This window comes from Acomys russatus, chromosome X (assembly GCF_903995435.1).
Source record: "Acomys russatus chromosome X, mAcoRus1.1, whole genome shotgun sequence".
In the NCBI taxonomy this organism is placed as follows: domain Eukaryota; kingdom Metazoa; phylum Chordata; class Mammalia; order Rodentia; family Muridae; genus Acomys; species Acomys russatus.
In genome coordinates this window covers 22,896,360-22,916,649 of record NC_067169.1, presented here as the reverse complement: position 1 = coordinate 22,916,649, position 20,290 = coordinate 22,896,360, and the positions used below count along the sequence as shown (strand labels likewise).

Below are 20,290 nucleotides of genomic sequence, written 5' to 3'. Positions count from 1 at the left end.
AAAGTCTTGGTAATTCATTTAAATGATTAAACAATGGTAAGTAATCTATTATTTTGCCCATGTTTGTGAGATTCAAAATATTTAAAGAAAAAAAAATCTGATGCTTTGTAGAAATGAAGGGTTCTGTTGTCTCCTTTATAATACTTTAAGAATATATTCCTTCATATTGCAGTTATGGAGTCAAGTACTATAAAGTTTCAAAAGGCATTTGATAAGATGTGTTTTGTTAGGAGCGAGAGATTGCTCAGCGGTGAAGAGCACATGTTTCTCTCCAAGAGGACCTCAGTTCAATTCCAAGCACCCTCCCACCAGGTGCTCCTTGCAACTCCAGCTCCAGGGGAATCCACACCTATGGCCTCCATGAGCAAAATGCACCCAGTTGTGTGCACATTCCCTACATACATACACATACATAAACCTTAAAGTCATGATTCATAACTATGCAGAATCATAAGGGGTCATTTGAAAAGGGAAAAAATGATGTTGCCAACCTACTGTCTCATTTATTCCTCAAAAAGCAGCTATTGCTGGAGCTGGGGAGATGAATCAGAGGCTTCCAAAGGACTCAGGTTCAATTTCTAGCATTCCATAGCAGCTTACAGCATCCCTAACTCGCGTGGATCCAACCGTCTTCTGGCCTCCATGGCACCAAGCGTTCAGGTGGTACATAGTCATACAAGCAGGCAAAATACCCCCACACATAAAATTACAGAGACATAAAAATAATTTTTAAAAAGCTACTATGCCTGGAGTAGTGCCACACATCTTTAATCTTTGGAAGTGGAGGCAGGGATCACTCCTAGCCACTTTGGTGTACCTCCATAGTGAGTTCCCAATCAGCCAGAGCTATATACAGATCCCTGTATCAAACAATCAGTTACTAGTTACTGACAATCATTGGTCAGACACTGTCCTAAGGGACCAGGGACACAGTAGTGACTACCAAAGACCAAAGAAATCTGCCTTCAGTGCACTGGAATAAGGTGAGCATGAATGCCATAATTTTGGGATCCTCCTTGAGAAAATCACTTTTAACAAAACGTTTAGGAGTGAGGAAACAGCTATGTAAGCAAAAAGGCAATCCAAGTAGAGAGAATGTTAAGCAAGAAGCTTCTAAGGGGCTGAGAGTTGCTGGGGTTGGTAGACTATGAGAAGGACTGGGTGACATAACGAGTCACTATATGATTTTTAAATAGAAGAGTGACATGCTCTGAGTCCTCTCTGTAAAATTTGTATATACTAACTATATAAAAGACCAGGTTTCCTTATATTTTCATGTATATTATAAAGTTGGATCATATTCATCTCATTACCCTCTCAATAGTCTCCTTATTGCTCCCAGATAGCCTAGAACCCTACCCTATCAGTTTATTTTCCCACACAGACAAAATAAGACAGATTCATAGTGGTAAAGAATAGATTTTAGAGCTGGGGATATAGTTCAGAGGTAGAGTCATATTCTATCATGTCTAAAGCTCTGAATTCAATCCCTAGCACTGTCAATTTTTTCAAAAACAAATTTACATAGAATGTGTGTGTGTATGTGTGTGTGTGTGTGTGTACGTGAGAGAGAGAGAGACAGACAGACATAGGTGTGTCTATCTACCAAATACATATTGCATGTGTCTGTGTGTGTTTGGGGAGGGGGTCCAGGCGTACAAGCATAGGCAGACCAGAGGTCCCCCTGCAGTGCTGTTCCTCAGAAGTGGTTGTTATTGTTTCTTTAAGCAGAGTCACTCACTGGTACACTAGGCTCCTCAACTAGGGCAGGCTAGTTGGCCAATAAGCCTCCAGAATCCACCTTGCTCCAACTGCATGGTACTGAGACTGCAAGCACAAGCTATCTTGCCTGGCTTCTATGTGTGTGCTGGGGATACAAACCAGGTCCTCATGTGCCTGCAGCAAGCAGCTTACCAGACCCAAGAACAAATTTTATTCTGCACTTTCCCAAAACACTAAAACAGCATGTGACATAGTAATTTTGCACACAATATAAATGATATAATTACCCCCCAAATGGTGATCTTCACTTCACTTTCAAAGTTCCTATAAATTTAAGGCTTTTTTTTTTGGCAGTACCAAAGATGGAACTCAGGCGCGCGCGCACACACACACACACACAGTTTTGTTTTGTTTTTGCACAGCCATCTATATAGTAGCACATGCGTATAATCTTAGCACTCAGGAGGCTAAAGGGGGAGGATTTTGAGTTTAAGGCTAGTTGGCATCAGGCCCTATCTCCAATTTAAAAAGAGGATTGGGGCTGGAGAGAGAACTCATGGAGAGATGGCTCAGGGGTTAAGAGCACTGCCTGTTCTTCCAGAGGATCCAGGTTCAATCCCCAGCACCCACATGGCAGCAAACAAACATCTGTAACTCCAGTCCCAGGGGATCCAATGCCCTCTTTTGTCTTCTGCAGGCACTATACATGCATGCAGTACAGACATGCAAGCAGACAAAACGGCCACATGTGTAAAATAAGTAAATTGAAATTGAAAAAATACACAAATAACATTGTTAAGAGCATCGAACTTATACACTAAATGGGAAATAACCAATGGGGAGAGGGAAAGTGGCTGATGCCGGAGAAAGGAGAATTCTGAACTAATACGCTTCAACTGGCAAGAGTGAACAGGACCTTCCTAAATGGAAGAGCTTGCCTTAGGTGGGACATGGACAAGTCACCCATGGTCACAAGGACAGTGGCAGAACACACAAACACACAGAATAAAATGGGGTAGGTGAAGAGGAAATGGAAGTTCATGGAAATTCTTTTCCCATTGCTTGCATTTGCTCAGTGAAATGGGAAATGAGATTGTGCAATGTGGGCGAGCCAATTAGAAGGAAGGAGAAAGTATAAAATAATCATCCAGACACTGAAACACAAGGAATGTAATGTCATCACCAGTTTATATCACTACCACAAGTACTGAAGACTATCAGTTCTACAGGCTTCATAGCAGTACACTCATTTTTTAATATTTGCTAGACAATTAACAAAAATGATCACATCATTCATTCGATGCACATGTCTGATCATTAGTGAGGTTGAACATCTCGTTATGTGATTAGCCACTGTATTTCTAGTTTTCTCAATTTTCTGATTCAGTCCTTTACTCATTTTTTAAAATACTGAAGTATTAGCATTTTTTCTTTACCAGTTTGTATGAATTCTTAAGTTATGGGTATTATCAGAACTTTTTTTTTTAAAGACAGGGTTTCTCTGTGTGTAGCCTTGGCTGTCCTAGACTCACTTTGTAGACAAGGCTGGCCTCAAACCCACGGCGATCTGCCTGCCTCTGCCTCCCGAGTGCTAGGATTAAAGGCATGTGCCACCATGCTAGGTTCAGAACTAATTTTTATCTTCATGTAAAATTAGTTTTATTTTCTTTTAAAGGGAGAGTATGAGCACCGTCCCATGCTACCATGAAGTGTGCAGTCAAGTTTCCTACATTTAGGAATATATTAGGAGTCAGCACATCCCCAGAGCAACAGAGAAGCCTTGACCTGGGAAAAGCACCCTCTTGATCATGGTGCCTCCACTGCCAGGTAAGGACTGCATGTGAAATATTTAAAATCCAATCAAAGAGGACAGCAATGAGCATGCCAAACTGCATGGGGGAAAGTCCATAAGGCCTCATTCTACACAAAGAACTACAGGCAAGTTGTTCTGAAAGCTGGGAATGGGAGAGGTGGCCTTCTTCAGGGAAAAGTATGCCAAACTATCAGCTCTGGAAACATATATATATATATATATATATATATATATATATATATATATATATATATATATATATAAATAACAGTTTATGGACACATCAGGTTGTATTTAGGAAAATATATGTATTACAAGTGTGTGTGTGTGTGTGTGTGTGTGTGTGTGCGCGCGCGTGCGTGCATGCACTATCAATTGATAAAGGGGGAGGGGCCATAAATTTACAGGAGAGTGAGGAAGGACATATGGGAAGACTTAGAAGGTGGAAAAGGAAGGGAGAAATGTTGTAATTAAAATATGATGTTGGGCTGGAGAGATGGCTCAGAGGTTAAGAGCACTGTCTGTTCTTCCAGAGGTCCTGAGTTCAATTCCCAGCAACACATGGTGGCTCACAACCATCTATAATGAGATCTGATGCTCTCTTCTGTCATGCAGATATACATGCAGATAGAGCTCTCGTATACATAAAATAAATAAATATTTAAATAGAAAATAAAATATGATCTCAAAAACTAACAAAAAGCCGGGCATGGTGGCACATGCCTTTAATCCCAGCACATAGAGAGGCAGAGGCAGGTAGATTGCCGTGAGTTCGAGGCTAGCTAGCCTGGCCTATATAAAGTGATTCTAGGATAGCCAGGGCTGTTACACAGAGAAACCGTCTCGAAAACAAAACAAAACAAAACAACAAAAAAAGACTTTAGAAACAAAGATTTTTTAAAGAAGTCTAATAAAAGAAAAATATTCTACTCCATCAAAGTTCAATCAAAACTTGATATCTCCTAATTGTACAAGAACAGAATAAGACATATTACCTTAAGTGATGCAAGAGGATGTTCTGGTCCCAAAAGGCTCCAGTGAAAAGCAGCCAAGTCCTCATCTGGTAGAATGTGGTTACCTATAAAATATGTAGTTCATTTATTCACCATACAAGTGTGTAAGATCTTTTAGGTAGGTTACAAAGAGGATCCTCCTGGGAAAAGAAATAACTGAATGAAACATTATTTTATTTTATTTTATTTTAAAGACAGGATCTCACTAAGTAGCCCCTGGCTAGCCTGAAACTCACTATGTAGACCAGGCTGGCCTCGAACTCACAGAGATCCTCCTGCCTCTGCCTCCTGAGTGCTGAGATTAAAGCAGTGCTCTACCATGACAAGGCAGGCCTATATTATTATCATCATTATTTTTTCGGGACAAGTCTTACTATATAACTGGCTGGCCTGTGACTTGATATATAGACCAAGTTGGGTTCTAACTCAGAGATCTGCCTGCCTCTGCTTCCCAAGTGCTGGCATTAAAGGTGTGTGGCAGAACACTCAGTAGGCCTATATCCTTAATGTAATAATTACAGTAGCTTTGTACGAGCTGATTACTTACTCTGTACCCTGTATACTACACATATCTTTATAATGGTCAAGCCTCATAGGTTTATCTCTGTTTTATAGACAAGGAAACTGAGATTCAAACAAGTTTAGTGACTTGACCTAAGGTAGGCCTCACACTAGAACAAAAAGTTAGGATTGTCTGACTCTGAAACACGTGGCACTACCCATTATTATAAGCAATAGATAACTACTGCTTAGTTGTGCTGCCTTTATTTTGTAATAGAAAATTGCTGACTACTTGACAAGTACAAAGCACCTTACATATCTCATCTCACTCACCCTCAGGAGTGACACCATGGGACAGTACTATTTCCATTTCTGAGATGAGGAAACTGAAGCCAGGGAAGCGTGACTTCATCAGTTTGTATAAAATCTAATTCTAAAACTCGGGCTGATTCAATTAGACTACCCAAAGTGATGTTCTTGAGCTTACAGGGCAGAAGTCACAACCATACTAGCCTACTAATAATGTTCATGCTTCCAAGACTTGGAAAACCAATTTAAAATATCATCAATTCTATAATTTACTTTGAAATGCATCTTTCAAAGAAAGCCTGAAAATCGGGCGTGGTAGCGCATGCCTTTAATCCCAGCATTTGGGAGGCAGATGAAGGTAGATTACTGTAAATTCATCAAGGCCAGCCTGGTCCATAAAGCGAGTCGAGGACAGCCAGGGCTATTACACAGAGAAACCCTGTCTCAAAAAAAAAAAAAAAAAAAAAAAAAAAAAAAAAAGAAAGAAAGAAAGGAAAGGAAAGGAAATGAGAGCCTGAGAGTTGGATGTAATGACACATGATTGCAACTCCCAGCATTAGGAAGGTTAAGGCAAGAGGATCTTATGAATGAAGCCAGACTAACCTACAAAATGAAACCCTGATCAAAAACAAAACAGAGGGAGGGAGGGAGGGAGGGAGGGAGGGAGGGAGAGGAAGGAAAACAGAAAACAGAAGAGGTACATATGTGGATGGAGGAATGGCTAGGTACACAAGGAAGCAAGTGCTGTAAAATGTTAACGGCAGGTACAAGTGGTGGATATAGAGTTTTCGCTACAAACACAATTTTGCCAAATGTTGTTCAGAAATTTTCATAGTAAATAACAAAAAAGAAACAGAGAAAAACTGTTGTTGTAAAGAATGAAAATCCCAAATGTTTACTAATGAAGACTCAGGAGCCAGATGCTCGGGTAGAAACCTGCTAGTTCAAGAGGCTGAGCAAGAAACCAGCTGACAGGATTAAAGAGTAGGAGGGACTTTGAGTTGAGGGGTCTTTAAGACAGCGTGGATAAGGAGGAGGAAGCTTTTGGGCTTTTCAGCTTTCAGCAAATAAGCCTTTTCCCCCTGAGCTGTCAGCTGAGCTAGTGAGCTTTTTGGGCTTTTTCCTTTGAGCTGAGTAGAAAAGAAAGATCAGCTGGGTGCTTTCTCTGCCTCTCTGAGCTAGCAGGTTTTCACCCCAGCAGCTGGCTTTCGAGTCTTTATTGGTGAAATCAAACCATTGGGATTTACTTTTTTTTTAACCACAAAAAATGTAGCCTACATATCTTTCTGCTCTGAATCTAGATTTTTGAAAGAAATGCTAGTAGTCTGAGTAGAGGAACAGAGCTCTCTAGGGAGAGTGAGATGTAGGACTCTGCATGAAGTCCTGGGATAGAACAAAAGAGAAGTTTTTGTAAGAATTAAAATGCTGTTCTGGAATATCACACAGTAGTTCGTAAGATGCTGATGTTCACAACTTACATTTTTATGTTCCCATTCTTATCACAAATTAATACATCATAACATACTGAGTTTTTAGGCTGCTCTGCTAAGAATTCCAAACTGCCTACTGCTTTTTCCACAGCATTATATGGTATGAGAACTTTATGTTTTGTTTTTGAGACAGTCTTTTTCATATAGCTCAGGTTGGCCTTGACTATGTAGCCAAAGATGGCTTTAAGATTGAACACAGGGCCACAAACATGCTTAATAAACACACTGCCAACTGAGCTATACCCCAAACCAGCATGAGGCCTCTAAAAAGGCAAACCCCCAACCCCATACTGCCAGGCTAGATGCCTCTAGTCTGCATACCTTATCAATGCAAGGAGAAAGTCTACCAGCCACTGGAGTCTCTGTTTTAGACTGCTTACCTAGTAGTGCAGCAAATATGGGAAAGTTCATTCGCTTCAACCCCAGCTGCTTGGCCACCTCCTGCATGAGGAACTGGTTGGTTGTGAGGTTCTTCCCATTCCAGCTCAGCTTCAGCGCGTGGGAACTGTAGTAGGACGGAATATTGTAGAGCGCGTACTCGGAGTCGTGAGCCAGAAGGCCATGAAAGCCATTCTCCCTGAAAAAAGCCACCACTTCCAAGTGGTGGTCTTCAAGGCTCTGAAAGACCTGGGAGAGAAGAAAATGAGAACCTGTCATGACACAGAAACAGATCTATATTCATCTAACAAAATTGGAAATCAGGAAGGCAAGTTCCTAACTTATAATGATAAAATTTAAGATTGTCTGTGGCTGAAAAGAACAAAACAAACAAACCGTGTACATGATTATGCCTGTACGTGTGTTTCCTAACTGCCCAACCTTTATGTCGTAAAATCAATACTATATATTACTTAAGTTCTGGTTTGAAACCATAACAGAGACCTTTCCAAGAAAAAAACTAAAATCATTACTTATTGCTCAGTAGCTATGAGCTGTGTACATTCTATCTATAAAATCCTACCACAACAATTAGGGCAAGGTATGTATATGAGTGAAAGCCCTTAGAGGTGGAAATAGACAGTGGATGCCCTGGAACTGTCCGAAGTAGGTGCAAGGAGCCAAACCCAGGTCCAACATACCACTGCCTCCCTTTCACACACACACCCTTAGGAAGAAGAGGGTAGTTCTACAAGGGAAGTTTCTAATAAGGTTCCCCAGAGGGAACCCACAAGGGTCAGAAACTTTACCCCATTTTAAAAATAGAGGAACTACGTTGCAAACGGTTGGCTAGTGTCAAAGTTACATGAGCAAGATAAGATATAAGTTAAGCTGAACTAGCTCCAGATATAAGGACCACTGCTAGTGTCAAGTACCCTCCCACCAACACTGCGTTTTATGGAGAGACAGACTGTTACAAACCCTTCCTACATGTGTTCCATTTGGCGTACTTGAAGCATACCAATGTTATTTGTACAGCGGCTTCAGCGGACTAAGCTCTTTGACTACAGAGACTTTCTCTCTGCATTTCTGACTCTACCATTAGCCTGGTGCATAGTAATACTGATGACAATGACTAACAGACTGTGTACTATGTGCAAAGCAATACCTTTACACTTTATATGCATTGATTCATTTATACTTAAAGAAAATCTTATGGGGCCATTTATCTCCAAAATCATACCACTAGAAGGAAGGTGGCCCATACTTTGGTTCTGCAGTCTACAGATCCTGATGTTTTTTAACTCAACAGACCCATGGTGTGTTATTGTAGTTGTTTCTGCTGTTGTGGACACAGGGTCTCACTACAGAGTTCTGACTGGCCTGGAGCTCACTATGTAGACTAAGCTGGCCTCAACTTCACAGAGATCTGCCTACACATGCCTCCTGAGTGCTCACATTAAAGGCATGCGCCATGATGCCTGGCTCAACTGATCCAACTTTCATTTAAGTTCTAAAGTAACAATAATTTTCTGGAGTCTAACGGCAGCTTTAATACATTAAACTTTGTTAGGATGTAGAAAAAGTTTAATCACGGTGGATATTCATGTCACACATGAGGGCACATAATGGCAAAAGCACTAATAAGCAGAAAGCAAAGCAAAGTTAGCGTTAATTTTATATCTAGGCAAAGGAACCAAAAAGTATCATAACATATTTATACCTACAGATACAAGTAACTCCAGATGTGTTTGAGTAAGAGAATTGGTTTATGCTGTCCTCTGATGAGAGTTCTTCCAGCAAACCTATCACACAAGTTGCTAGTTTATCCATGAGCCCCATGCTAGGTGAGTGCAAAATATGATCTAACCTCTTGCATCACCATAACCTGATTAGGCAGGGATTATAAGTTCAATCGTATAGATGAGGAAAGTCAGACTTGGAAAAGAAAGGTGTCATGCTCAGAGCCCCAGACATAGAAAACAGCCAACCTGGGTCAGATTGTCACTAACATGCATGTTCTTTCTATGACATATAACTTGTCAGCACTCAGGAGGAAGGCAGAGGCAGGGCAGCCTGGTCTACAGATCGAGTTCCAAGACAGCCAGGGCCACACAGACAAACCCTGTCTCTAAAACAAAGAAACAAACAAACACAAACAAACAAAAAGACTCTGATGTACTATAACAATTTCTATGATCCAAACACTTTATTTTCAATATAGTTTCCAACTTAACAGCTACTAAATTAATCCAGTTACTCACATCACTTCTTGGGCAACTGAGATCTAGAGAGGATAAATGCCTTGACATGATTACCTAAATACTTTGCAACAGAGCCAAGATTAGAACAAAAGACTCAAAATTCCAAGCGCAGGACATTTTCACTACATGTTCTGGGGTAGAAGAATGGAAAATATCAGAATAAAAAAATTCACAAATCTTTCTCACAACGCCAACCTATTTCTGAGATTACTCCACATCTCTGCCTTGAACATTTCGTGCCTTTCATAATGTTCCAAATGTTTCCATATGCCCATTTCTTCTTAGATAACTTCCTTGGTGAGTCTCCCTCCTTGATTATCTTAACCTTGGTTTTATTTACTTTATTTATTTTGGGAGAACCCCCTTAAACATGCATGTGGATATTAGAGGACAATTTGCAGGAGCTGGTTTCCTCTTTCTGATCATATGAGTCTAAGAGACTGAATCCAGACACCATCAGGCTTAGCAGCAAGCACCTTTACTCATACACTAAGCCATCTCATCTTCTCCCACACAGTCCCTCAGTCTTACAGCATCAAGACAGATCATATAGGCACAACATAACTTGAAAACACCATAATCTCCAATTTTCAAAAACTACAGGTGCTATGTTTTTTTAAATTCTTATTTTGTGCATTATGAGGGTTTTGCTTGCCATGTATGTCTATCCACTAAATGTGTGCATCACCTTTGGAGGCCAGCAGAGGGCAGTAGATACCCTGGAACAGATGGTAGTTAACCACCCAATGGGTTCTGGGACTCAAAGCAGGGTGTTGTGAAAGAGCAGTGTGTTCTTAACAGTTGAGGCATCTCTCCAGTCCCCTACAGGGACCGTCTTACTTATTTCTATACTAAGGTCTAACCACAAATACCAGTGGCATAGAACACTTAAGAAATGCCTACAAGGAAAGCAGCACTAAGCACCAATTAATTATTAAGTATGCACTATGTACTAGGCACTGTTTCAAACCTATCTCCTGTATACTAAACTTTTGATAACATCATGAGACATTATTACAGTAATCTTTTCTATTTCAAAATATATTTATAATAAAGCAGAATTTATGCCATATAACTCACACAACTTATTCCTTCTATATTATGTTCATAAACCTCCACAAACACTTTCAAGAGAATTTTCTATTTGATTTGGTCAACTTTACGAATGTGATTTTTAAAAATTCTTTTCTCATTTATTATACCCCAACTGCAGCTTCTCCTTCTCCTTCCCTCCTCTCCCCCACCTCTTCTTTCCCCCAGAACCAAGTCCCCTCCACCGCCCCTCAGAAAAGACCAAGCCTACCAGGGATATCAACTAAATACAGGATAACAAATTACAATAAAACCAGGCACAGGGTTGAAGAGATGGCTCAGCGGTTAAGAGCACTGGCTGCTCTTCCAGAGGTCCTGAGTTCAATTCCCAGCAACCACATGGTGGCTCACAGTCATCTATAATGTGATATGATGCCCCCTTCTGGCCTGCAGGCACACATGCAGGCAGAACACTGTATACATAATAAACAAACAAACAGACACAAAGCTGGGCGTGGTGGTGCACACCTATATTCACAGCACTCTGGGAGGCAGAGGCAAGCCTGGTCTATAAAGTGAGCCCAGGACAGCCAAGGCTACACAGAGAAACCCTATCTTGAAACCCCCCCCCCAAAAAAGACCAGGCACATATTCTCAAATCAAGGCTGGAAAAGGCAACCTAGTAAGAGGAAAGGGGTCACAAAGGTAGGCAAGAGAGTCAGAGACAGCCCCCACACCCACTGTTAGAGTCCCACAAAAAGACCAAGCTACATAACCATAATATATATGCAGAGGACCTAGGTCAAAAAACCCATGCAGGCTCCTAGATCTCTGAGCCCACTTGAGTCCCAGTCAGTTGATACTGTGGGCCTTGTTCTTGTGCTGTCCCTGACCCCTCTGGTTCCTCCTGTCCTTCCTCCCCCTCCTCAGGACTTCCCAAGCTCCGCCTAATATTTGGCTGTGGGATTCTGCATTGGCTCCATCTGTTGCTGGATAGTCTCTCTGACTGACTACCATGCGAGGCTCCATTCCCAGCACACTCTGCAGGCAGAGCAAATTGTAGGTTGATGGTTTTGCGGCTGGGCTGGTGTCCCAGTCTCTCCACTTGAGGCAACAGGGTTCCTCTGTGTAGCCCTGGCTGTCCTGGAACTTGCTCTGTAGACGAGGATGGCCTCAAACTCACAGAGATCAGCCTGCTCCTAAAGGAATGCACCACCACATCCAGTTTATTACAGTAATCTTTACTCATTTGCTGGGCTGTGTTCCAAGATCTCCAATGGAACACTTGAAATAGTTGATAGTCCCAAATTACATATCTACTATGCTCGCCCCCTCTCTCTCTTACACACACACACACACACACACACACACACACACACCCTTTTAAGAACATTTAGTGTTGATGTAGTTAGGGAAAACCACTTGGGATTACATAAACTATATGAGGGCTCATCTTTGGAGAAGACTGAGTCTCCCTTTCTCAGCACCTATTGGTTGTCTGCAGCTCTTCATCAGAGGGCAGAGCCCTGTGAAACTTTACCCATCCATGCTGGCATGTTGACCTGTGTTGCCATTATTCAGTCCTTGTTTAAGAAATCAAATGGGCAGTGGCTCACACCTGTAATCCCAGCACTCGGGGGGGGGGGGGGCGGAGAGGCAGGAGGATTTCTGTGAGATTGAGGCCAGCCTGGTCTACAAAGTGAGTCCAGGACAGCCAGGGCTACACAAAGAACCATGCCTCAAAAAACAAACAAAAAAGAAACCACATTGTTGAGGTTTCCCTAGTGCAGCTTTGCTATCGTGTCTACAAGCATCTAACTGAAGGTGCCCTAGGCATCTGGAGCTTACCATCTTTCTGCCCCCTTTTCCATGGTGTTCCTGAGCCTTTAGGTATAAAGACTGAACTGTACATGATTCAATTATGGTTGGGCACCCATAATCACCTACTCTCTGCCAATCAAAACTATAAAGAGAAATGACTTAGTGCCAACTAGGATAACTGTTAATTAAAAAAATGGAAAATAAATATTTGCAAGAAAGTAGAGAAACTGGAATCTTCAAGCTAGATGTGGTAGCACATAATTGTAATACCAGTCCTCAAGAGGCCAGGGCAGGAGAATCATGAGTTCAAGACCAGCCCAAACTGCATCAAGACAAAAGTCAGTCAGTCATAGTGTTAAACACCTATAATCCTGGCATTTGGTGGTGAGATGCAGGACAATTTGGAGTTAAAGGACATCTTCAGCTACATATTGGTTTTGAGGCCAGCTTGGGCTACCTGAGACCTTACCTCAAAATGAAGAAAAGGAAACAAACAAAAACCAAAGAACACCACACACACACACACACACAGAGAGAGAGAGAGAGAGAGAGAGAGAGAGAGAGAGAGAGAGAGAGAGAGAGAGAGAGAGAGAGAGAGCAGAGATAGACAGGGTGAGAAATGTAAACCGGTACAGCCACTTTCAAAAAGAGTCTAGGAGGTCATTAAATGACTAAACAATTATTTCACGATCTAGTAATTTTATTGCAAGACATAACTCAAAAGAACTAAAATAGTGAGCTACAAAGATGACTCAGAGGTTAAGAGCACTGACCGCTCTTCCGAGGTCCCGAGTTCAATTCCCAGTAACCACATGGTGGCTCACAGCCATCTCTAATGAGATCTGATGCCCTCTTCTCGCCTGCAGGTGTGCATGCAGGCAGAGCACTGTATACATAATAAAAAATAGTATTTTTTTTTAAAAAGAAATTTAAAAGGAAATTGAAAGATGCTCAGCAATCAGAGGAGTTCTTACAGTTCTTGCACAGGAAGTAGGTTCCAAGAACCCACATCAGGCAATTCACAAATGCCCATAACTTCAGTTCTAGAGATCTGATGCTCTCTTCCTGCCTCTGTGTGTTCCTATAATGTACATAAACTCACACAGGCACACACACATACACATAAAAATAATAAATAAATATTTTCAAGTATAGTTGAAAATCTATGATTGTGCCAAAAAATTGTATATGAATAGTCATGATAGCATTATTCAGAATAGTTACCAAAAGAAAAAAAAAAGAACTTAAATGTCCAACAATGACTAAATAATCAAAATGTGGTGCAGTGGTATAAAACTATACAAGGGACTATTATTTGGCCACAAAATGGAATAAAGTACGGATACATGCTACAATGTAAAGGCATCTTGTAAACATGCTGAGGTGGGTGTGGCAGTACACACCTGTAATCCCAGCAGTCAGGAAGCTGTAGCTGGATCACAAATTTAAGGTGCGCCTCAGTGAGGCTCAATTATTGTCTGGGGGGCTAGACTACCTCCATCTGCTAACCTAGGCCTAGTTCTGGAAGCTCCTCGCCTCCGTATAATCTAACCCAGGCCTCAGATGTTTTCAGCTCCTGAGACTTACTGTTGAATAAGCTCATCCTTTCTAGTTCTTTCTGAGCTCTGGGCTGACTGGTTCAACTCAGCTGCTTTGGTTCAAACTTTTCTCCTAGCTGATTTATTTAATCTGACTTCTCTCTCTGCCCGGAATTGCTCTGCTTGGCCTCAAACTAAGTCAGCAACCAGCTCTAATCTTCTGGCTTCTTCTCATTCTGTCTGTACCTGAGTTCTCTGTCTGCAACCCATCTTTCTATTACTGTCCTGGTAAAAACTGCCTTTTAAGTAGCTTCCCTTTCTTCTCCTCATGAGAGTTGGCTGTACCCCATTCTGTCAAATCTTCTCTGATTCATCACCTTTTCTGCCACTCAATTAGACCTCTCTCTCTCTCTCCCCCCCGCCCCTCTCTCTTTCCCTGAGACAGGGTTTCTCTGTGTAACAGCTCTGGCTGTCCTGGAACTCATTCTGTAGTCCAGGCTGACCTCAAACTCATGGAGATCTGCCTGCCTTTGCCTCCCAAGTGCTGGGATTAAAGGTGTATGCCACCACTACCCGGCCTAGACATCACCTTCAAGCATGGGGGCTTCCTTCTACAAACTAACTTTACTGTCAGGGATTAAAGGCATGTACCAGCATGCCTGGGCCTAAGCTTTTCTTTACCTGATACTTACTCTATACCAGGCTGACTGAACTCAGATCTCTTTGCCTCTGTCTCCTAGATTAAAGGAGATTTTTATTCAGCCAGATCACACAGACCTAGAGGATCTTTGGATGTGATCTCTTGCTAGAGCAGCCATATTCTGAATTAGCTTTCCTCTACACCTGGAAGAATAATTAAGACCCTGTCTCCAAATATCAAAACAACCCCCCCAAAAGGAAAAAAACATTGTGCAAGGGTAGCAAGCAAGACACAGAAGCCAAACATTATATGATTCCTAAATATGAAATCTCTTGAATAGCTGAATCTATAGAGATGGAAAAAAGATTGACCATTGATTGGAATTAGGGGGAAAAGAAAACTGGTTTTGAATGGGTGTCAGGTATCTTTTAGAGATTATAAAAGTGTTCTACAATTAGACAACAGTAATGGCTGCACAACTGTGAATGTACCAACTCACACACTTTTAATTGGCAAATTTTATGATATGGGTTTTCCCCCCTGAGACACGATTTCTCTGTGTAGCCTTGGCTGTCCTAGACTCGCTTTGTAGACCAGGCTGGCCTTAAACTCACAACAATCCGTCTGCCTCTGCCTCCCGAGTGGGATTAAAGGCGTGCACCGCCATGCTGGGCTCCAAGAAGCTCTTCAAACCTCACTTCAAGAAATTCTTTTACCTGGCCTGGTGGCACAGACCTGCAATTCCTTTTAGATAGGAGCTGAGGCAGGAGGATCACAAGCTCAAGACCTGCTTGGGCTATAGAGGAAGTATAAGGTTAATATGGGCAACATAATGAGATCATCAAAAATCGAAACTATGACAAGGGCTTGGGTTATAACTTATGGTACTTGCCTACTACAGGGAAGAAGAAAATTATTTTCAAGCCAGTTATGGTAGCCCCAGTCTGTAATTTAGCACATGGACGTAGGGGCAAGAAGACCACAAATCTGAAGCCAGCAATGGCTACAGAGTTAGACCCTGTACACAGAGCAGTGTGACAATAGCTAATTTCTCATTATGGGAAAAAAACCCTGTATCTCTATGTATGGGTGTTTTGCCTGCACACATGCCTGTGCACCATGTGCGAGCACTCACCACAGATAGCAGAAGAGGTGTTGGGTCCTCTGACTCTGGAGTTAAATGGTTGTGAGCTGCCATGTACATGCTGGGATTCAAAGCCAGGTCATTAGCAAGTTAATTATCAATAAAATCACACATGCCTCATCTACTTATCCTCCCTTTTTCTTATATTTTACTTGTGATAAGAAGTACAAAGTTTTCCATCTTAGCCATTTTCAAGTATATAACTTTAGATGTGTTAATGATCATTACATTGTTGTTCAAAAGATATCTAGACCTTTTTATCATAAAAGCCTAAAACTCTACAGCCAAACAACTCCCTTTCCCTCCCTTCAGCTGTTTCCATTCATCTGCGTACTTCACATACCATGTGTAAATGGAATCATACAGTAGTTGTTCCTTCGTGCCTAGCCTTTTTACTTAGCACGATGCCCTCTAAGCTTATCTATGCTGTAGCATGTGATGGGATTTCTTTCCTTTTTAAGTTGGAGAACATTCAACTGCAAACATACACATTTAACTATTCATCGTTGATGAGAGACATTTCGATTTTTTCAATTTCCTTGTTACTATTAATAATGCTGCTATGGTCATAGGTGTAAAAATATTTGAGCTCTTGCTTTAAATTTTTTAAAGATATGTGTCAAGAAATAGAACTACTGGGTTATGACAGTTTCATTTTTAATTTCAGAGGAATTTTCATAGTGTTTTCCATAGTGGTCACGTATTTGAGAATCCTACCAATATTGCACTGAAGTTCCATTTTTCTACTTCCTTGAACACTTATTTCCATCTGGGAAATACAAATCAAAACTATATTGAGAAGGCATGCATGCACACACACATGCAGTGGAATGTTACTCAGCCATGAACGACAAAATCATTTCATTTGCAGGAAAATAGGTGGAAATGGAGAGCATCATATCAAATTAAATAACCCATGCTAAGTAAGACAAATATAATTTTCTCTCATATATAATATAGGTTAAACAAAAATGCATAAAAGTAAGAGGATTATTTGAAAGAAAGGGAGACAGTGGCTGGGAAAAAGGGACAAAGACAACAGAGGGAGAGAGAAGATGATGAAAGTATGTTATATACATACATATATAGAAATGCCACAATAAAATGTTACACACACACACACACACACACACACACACACACACACACAGCTGTGCTTGCTAGTGCAGCTCTGTAATCACCAGCTAACGTTGAGGCTTAAGCCTGTAAATGTTGTTAATGTCCTCCATAGGCTGCAGCGTAAGTTCACAGGCAGCCTGGACAACTTTGTAAGAACTCTCAAAATAAAATAACATAATAATAATAAAGCTTGTCATGGTGGTTAATGCCTTTAATCCTAGTGCTCAACTGGCAGAGGCAGGTGAGTCTCTATGAATTAGAAGCAAGCTTTGTCTACATAGTGGGTTCGAAGCCAGCTAGGGATATACAGTAAGACCATGTCTCAATACACAAATAAACAAAAAAGTAAAAAGCAGGCTAGGGAGTCAGACATGCTAATAGCTGTAATTACAGTACTTGGGAGACTTAGCAAGAGGGATTGCTATGACTCACTGGACTACATATTAAATTCCCAACCAACCCTGGGTACAGAGTGAGAAAGAAAGAGAGGATAGGAAAAGAAGAGGAGGGGAGAAAGAGAAGAAAAAAGGAAGAAGGAAAGAAAAGGACTGGGAATGCAGCTCAGTGGTACAGAATTTGCCTATCACGTGCAAGACCCTAGGTTCAAACCCTAGCACAACATACATAACATACATACATAGATACACACACACACACACACACACACATGAGGCGGCACAGTGAAAAGTAACTTTTCTTCATTCCCTGGACCTAATCCCTGAAGAGACCAATTCAGCAGGCTAGGACAAGCCTGGGACTATTTTGAACAAAAACCCCAGGGTGATATTTACAATCTAGCAAACAAACAAACAAAAAACAAAGGCAACATCAACAACAAACAAGGAATGAGGTTCAGCCACATGGCTCAGAAGGTAAAGGCACCTGCTATGCAAGCCTGGCCACCTGACATCTATCTATGGAACCCACGGAAGTGGAAGGAGAAAATCATTTCCACAAAGCTGTCCTCTAACACCCATACTTGCCCCATCACACACATGCCCACAAATATGTGCGCATGCATATGTACACACACACATACCAATAATAATAATTAGAAACACTAAACGATAAGGAATCACCCTGTGTCTGTGTGCCTCATGGTCTTGCCTTCACCCCACCCCTCCAGGCCTAGCACAATGGAAGTCACTTTCACACAGCTCTTTTGGCCTTGGGGATGGAGAAAGCCTATGAGAATTTCTAGTCTCTGTTACAAACCAGCTTGTAAGAAATACACTAGCTACTAAAAAGGCTAGACAAATGGCTGGTATTCTCCTAAGGCATCTTCTGGTGTCAACACTTGATGAACCCTACCCACCTCTTCTGTCAGATGTTCAGCTATACATATGGAAATAATCTGTCATGAGGGCAAAGAGCCCGCTGTTGAATTGACCATGAATTTAAAAAATGAGGTTGGAAACGAATAGTGGCCTGAAGGTTTGAAGTTATTCATTCATTCACTCACTCATTCTTTTTTTGTTTTTCAAAGGGTTTCTCTGTGTAGCCGCCTTGGCTGTCCTGGACTCATTTAGTAGACCAGGCTGGCCTTGAACTCACAGTGATCCGCTTGCCTCTGCCTCCTGAGTGCTGGGATTAAAGGTGTGCGCCACCATGCCCAGCTCACTCATTCATTCTTAAAACACGGGCCTGGGAGAAGCTATGCTTCATGTCTTTTGGAACTTTTCTGAAATTTTTAGAAATCAGAAATAGCACTATTCAGTCATCATCAAATGAATATTAGTTTACCGTATGGAAGACCAGGACATTATCTGCTGGAGTAGTAATAGGCTCAAGACCTTAGCACAACTGACGTCATGTCAGAGACACCACTCTGACCTTACAACCCAGCACGCAGGCCCCAGAACCCACCAAAATGGGAACAAAGACCTACTCCATCAAAGACAGTCCATAGTTCCAGGACCCAAGAGAGTCCCTAAATGTACTAACTTTGTTTTATGGCTTCTGTAGTTTTGCTTCTTGCTAACAGAAGTGTGTCAACCAGTCAGGATGTGGCTTTTGTGCATGAAAGACAAAGAATAGTGAAGCCCAGGGCTGCACTATTTGGGCAAGTTCCCCATGCAGCCACTGGCGAGCAATACAGAGTTTCTATTAGTCCACATGTGTGTGCTCTGGTAGATCTCCCTCAAAACAGAGCTACAAAAATTTTGCAGACTTCTTGGCAACCTGCTGTCCTTCCTCTGAGTGCCACCAGGTCTCCCCCTCCAGGGGACATGGTCAAATGTGAGGCACCAGAGTACGTGAGAAAGTCATATCCCACTCTCCACTCAACTGTGGAGAATGTTCTGACCATTGGCTAGATCTGGGTAGGGGTTTAAAGTTTACCGCCTGTATTGTCCTTGGCTGGTGCCTTAGTTTGAGCGGGACCCCTGGGCCCAAATCAGCCTATACAGGGGGAGGTAATCCCCCTCAGGAACAGTCATAGGGGAGGGGAATAATGGGAAAATGGGAGGGAGGGAAGAATGGGAGGATACAAGGGATGGGATAAACATTGAGATGTAACAAGAATAAATTAATTTAAAAAAAATTTGCAGACTTAATGACTCATGCTACCAGAATGATGATCTGGTCCTAAATTCCCTCACTGAGATGGCAGATATTGCTTCTCGCACTTGGAGGCAAGTCTACAGCTAACCTAACACGTGAAGAAACAAGGCAGTACCAACACCCCACCCCACCCCCCGAGTGATCAAGACCCTCTTTTGAGACTTGAGCTGCTACATAAAGGAGGTGAGGCCCAGCACGGAGGTGCCTATCTTTTAGTCTCAGCACTCAGAAAGTTGAGACAGGAAGGTTTCTGTGAGTTCAAGACCATGCTGGTCTACACAGTGAGTTCTGGGGCAGCCAGGACTGCATAGTGAGATTCTGTGAATGAAAGAACTAGCAAATGAAAGAAAGAGGGCAAAAGGGAGAGTGGGGGAGAGTTGAGGAGAGAGAAGGAAGAAAGCATACCAATACTATTGCACATGATTCCTCAGATGTTAACAATGACAGCTGATATGGAAGAAGTTGAGGACTGGGCAATGAGGTGACAATTGTTACAGCAACGCAGTGCTGGTAAGAGTGCTTTAAACTGAATGAATGTTTTGTGGCTTTGGTAGAAAAGCCATTCTGCCAATGATCAAGTAACCTATTATGAAAATGTTCTAAAACGGTGACAAAATATTGGCATGCAGCATTAAAGGCCTTATCTGCCATTAGGAAGGGGCTCCCCATCAACCAGAAGGAATTCTAAGATATTAGATTCTGTTTTGTGTTGGACATGAAGCCATATGCTTTTTGTTTTTGTTTTTTGTTTTGTTTTGTTTTGTTTTTTGAGACAGGATTTCTCTGTGTAGCCTTGGCTGTCCTGGAATGACTCTGTAGACCAAGCTGGCCTTGAACTCACAGAGATCTGCCTGCCTCTGCCTCCTGAGCTCTGGGATTAAAGGCATGTGCCACCATACCCGGCAAGTTGCACGCTTTTAATTCTAGCATAGACAGGTGGTAGT

The 20,290-nt window shown here is 41.7% G+C and overlaps 2 protein-coding genes and 1 non-coding gene across 5 annotated transcripts in view; 1 reads left to right on the top strand and 2 right to left on the bottom strand.

Moving 5' to 3' along the window:
- Shroom2 (shroom family member 2) overlaps nucleotides 1-20,290 on the top strand; it is a 1,329,704-nt gene that overhangs the window by 1,145,091 nt on the left and 164,323 nt on the right. The gene's annotated exons all lie outside the window — the stretch shown is intronic.
- Fam120c (family with sequence similarity 120C) overlaps nucleotides 1-20,290 on the bottom strand; it is a 120,682-nt gene that overhangs the window by 78,193 nt on the left and 22,199 nt on the right. For all 3 annotated transcript variants that reach the window (XM_051142122.1, XM_051142120.1, XM_051142121.1), the window contains exons 2-3: nucleotides 7,229-7,475; nucleotides 4,531-4,613 (exon numbers count right to left, since the gene is read on the bottom strand). In XM_051142122.1, coding sequence (XP_050998079.1) covers nucleotides 4,531-4,613; nucleotides 7,229-7,475 — 330 coding nt within the window. The remainder of the gene's footprint in view (nucleotides 1-4,530; nucleotides 4,614-7,228; nucleotides 7,476-20,290) is intronic.
- On the bottom strand, nucleotides 3,394-3,557 carry LOC127186035 (U1 spliceosomal RNA). The gene has a single exon (XR_007830289.1). It is a non-coding gene; the product is annotated as a U1 spliceosomal RNA (small nuclear RNA).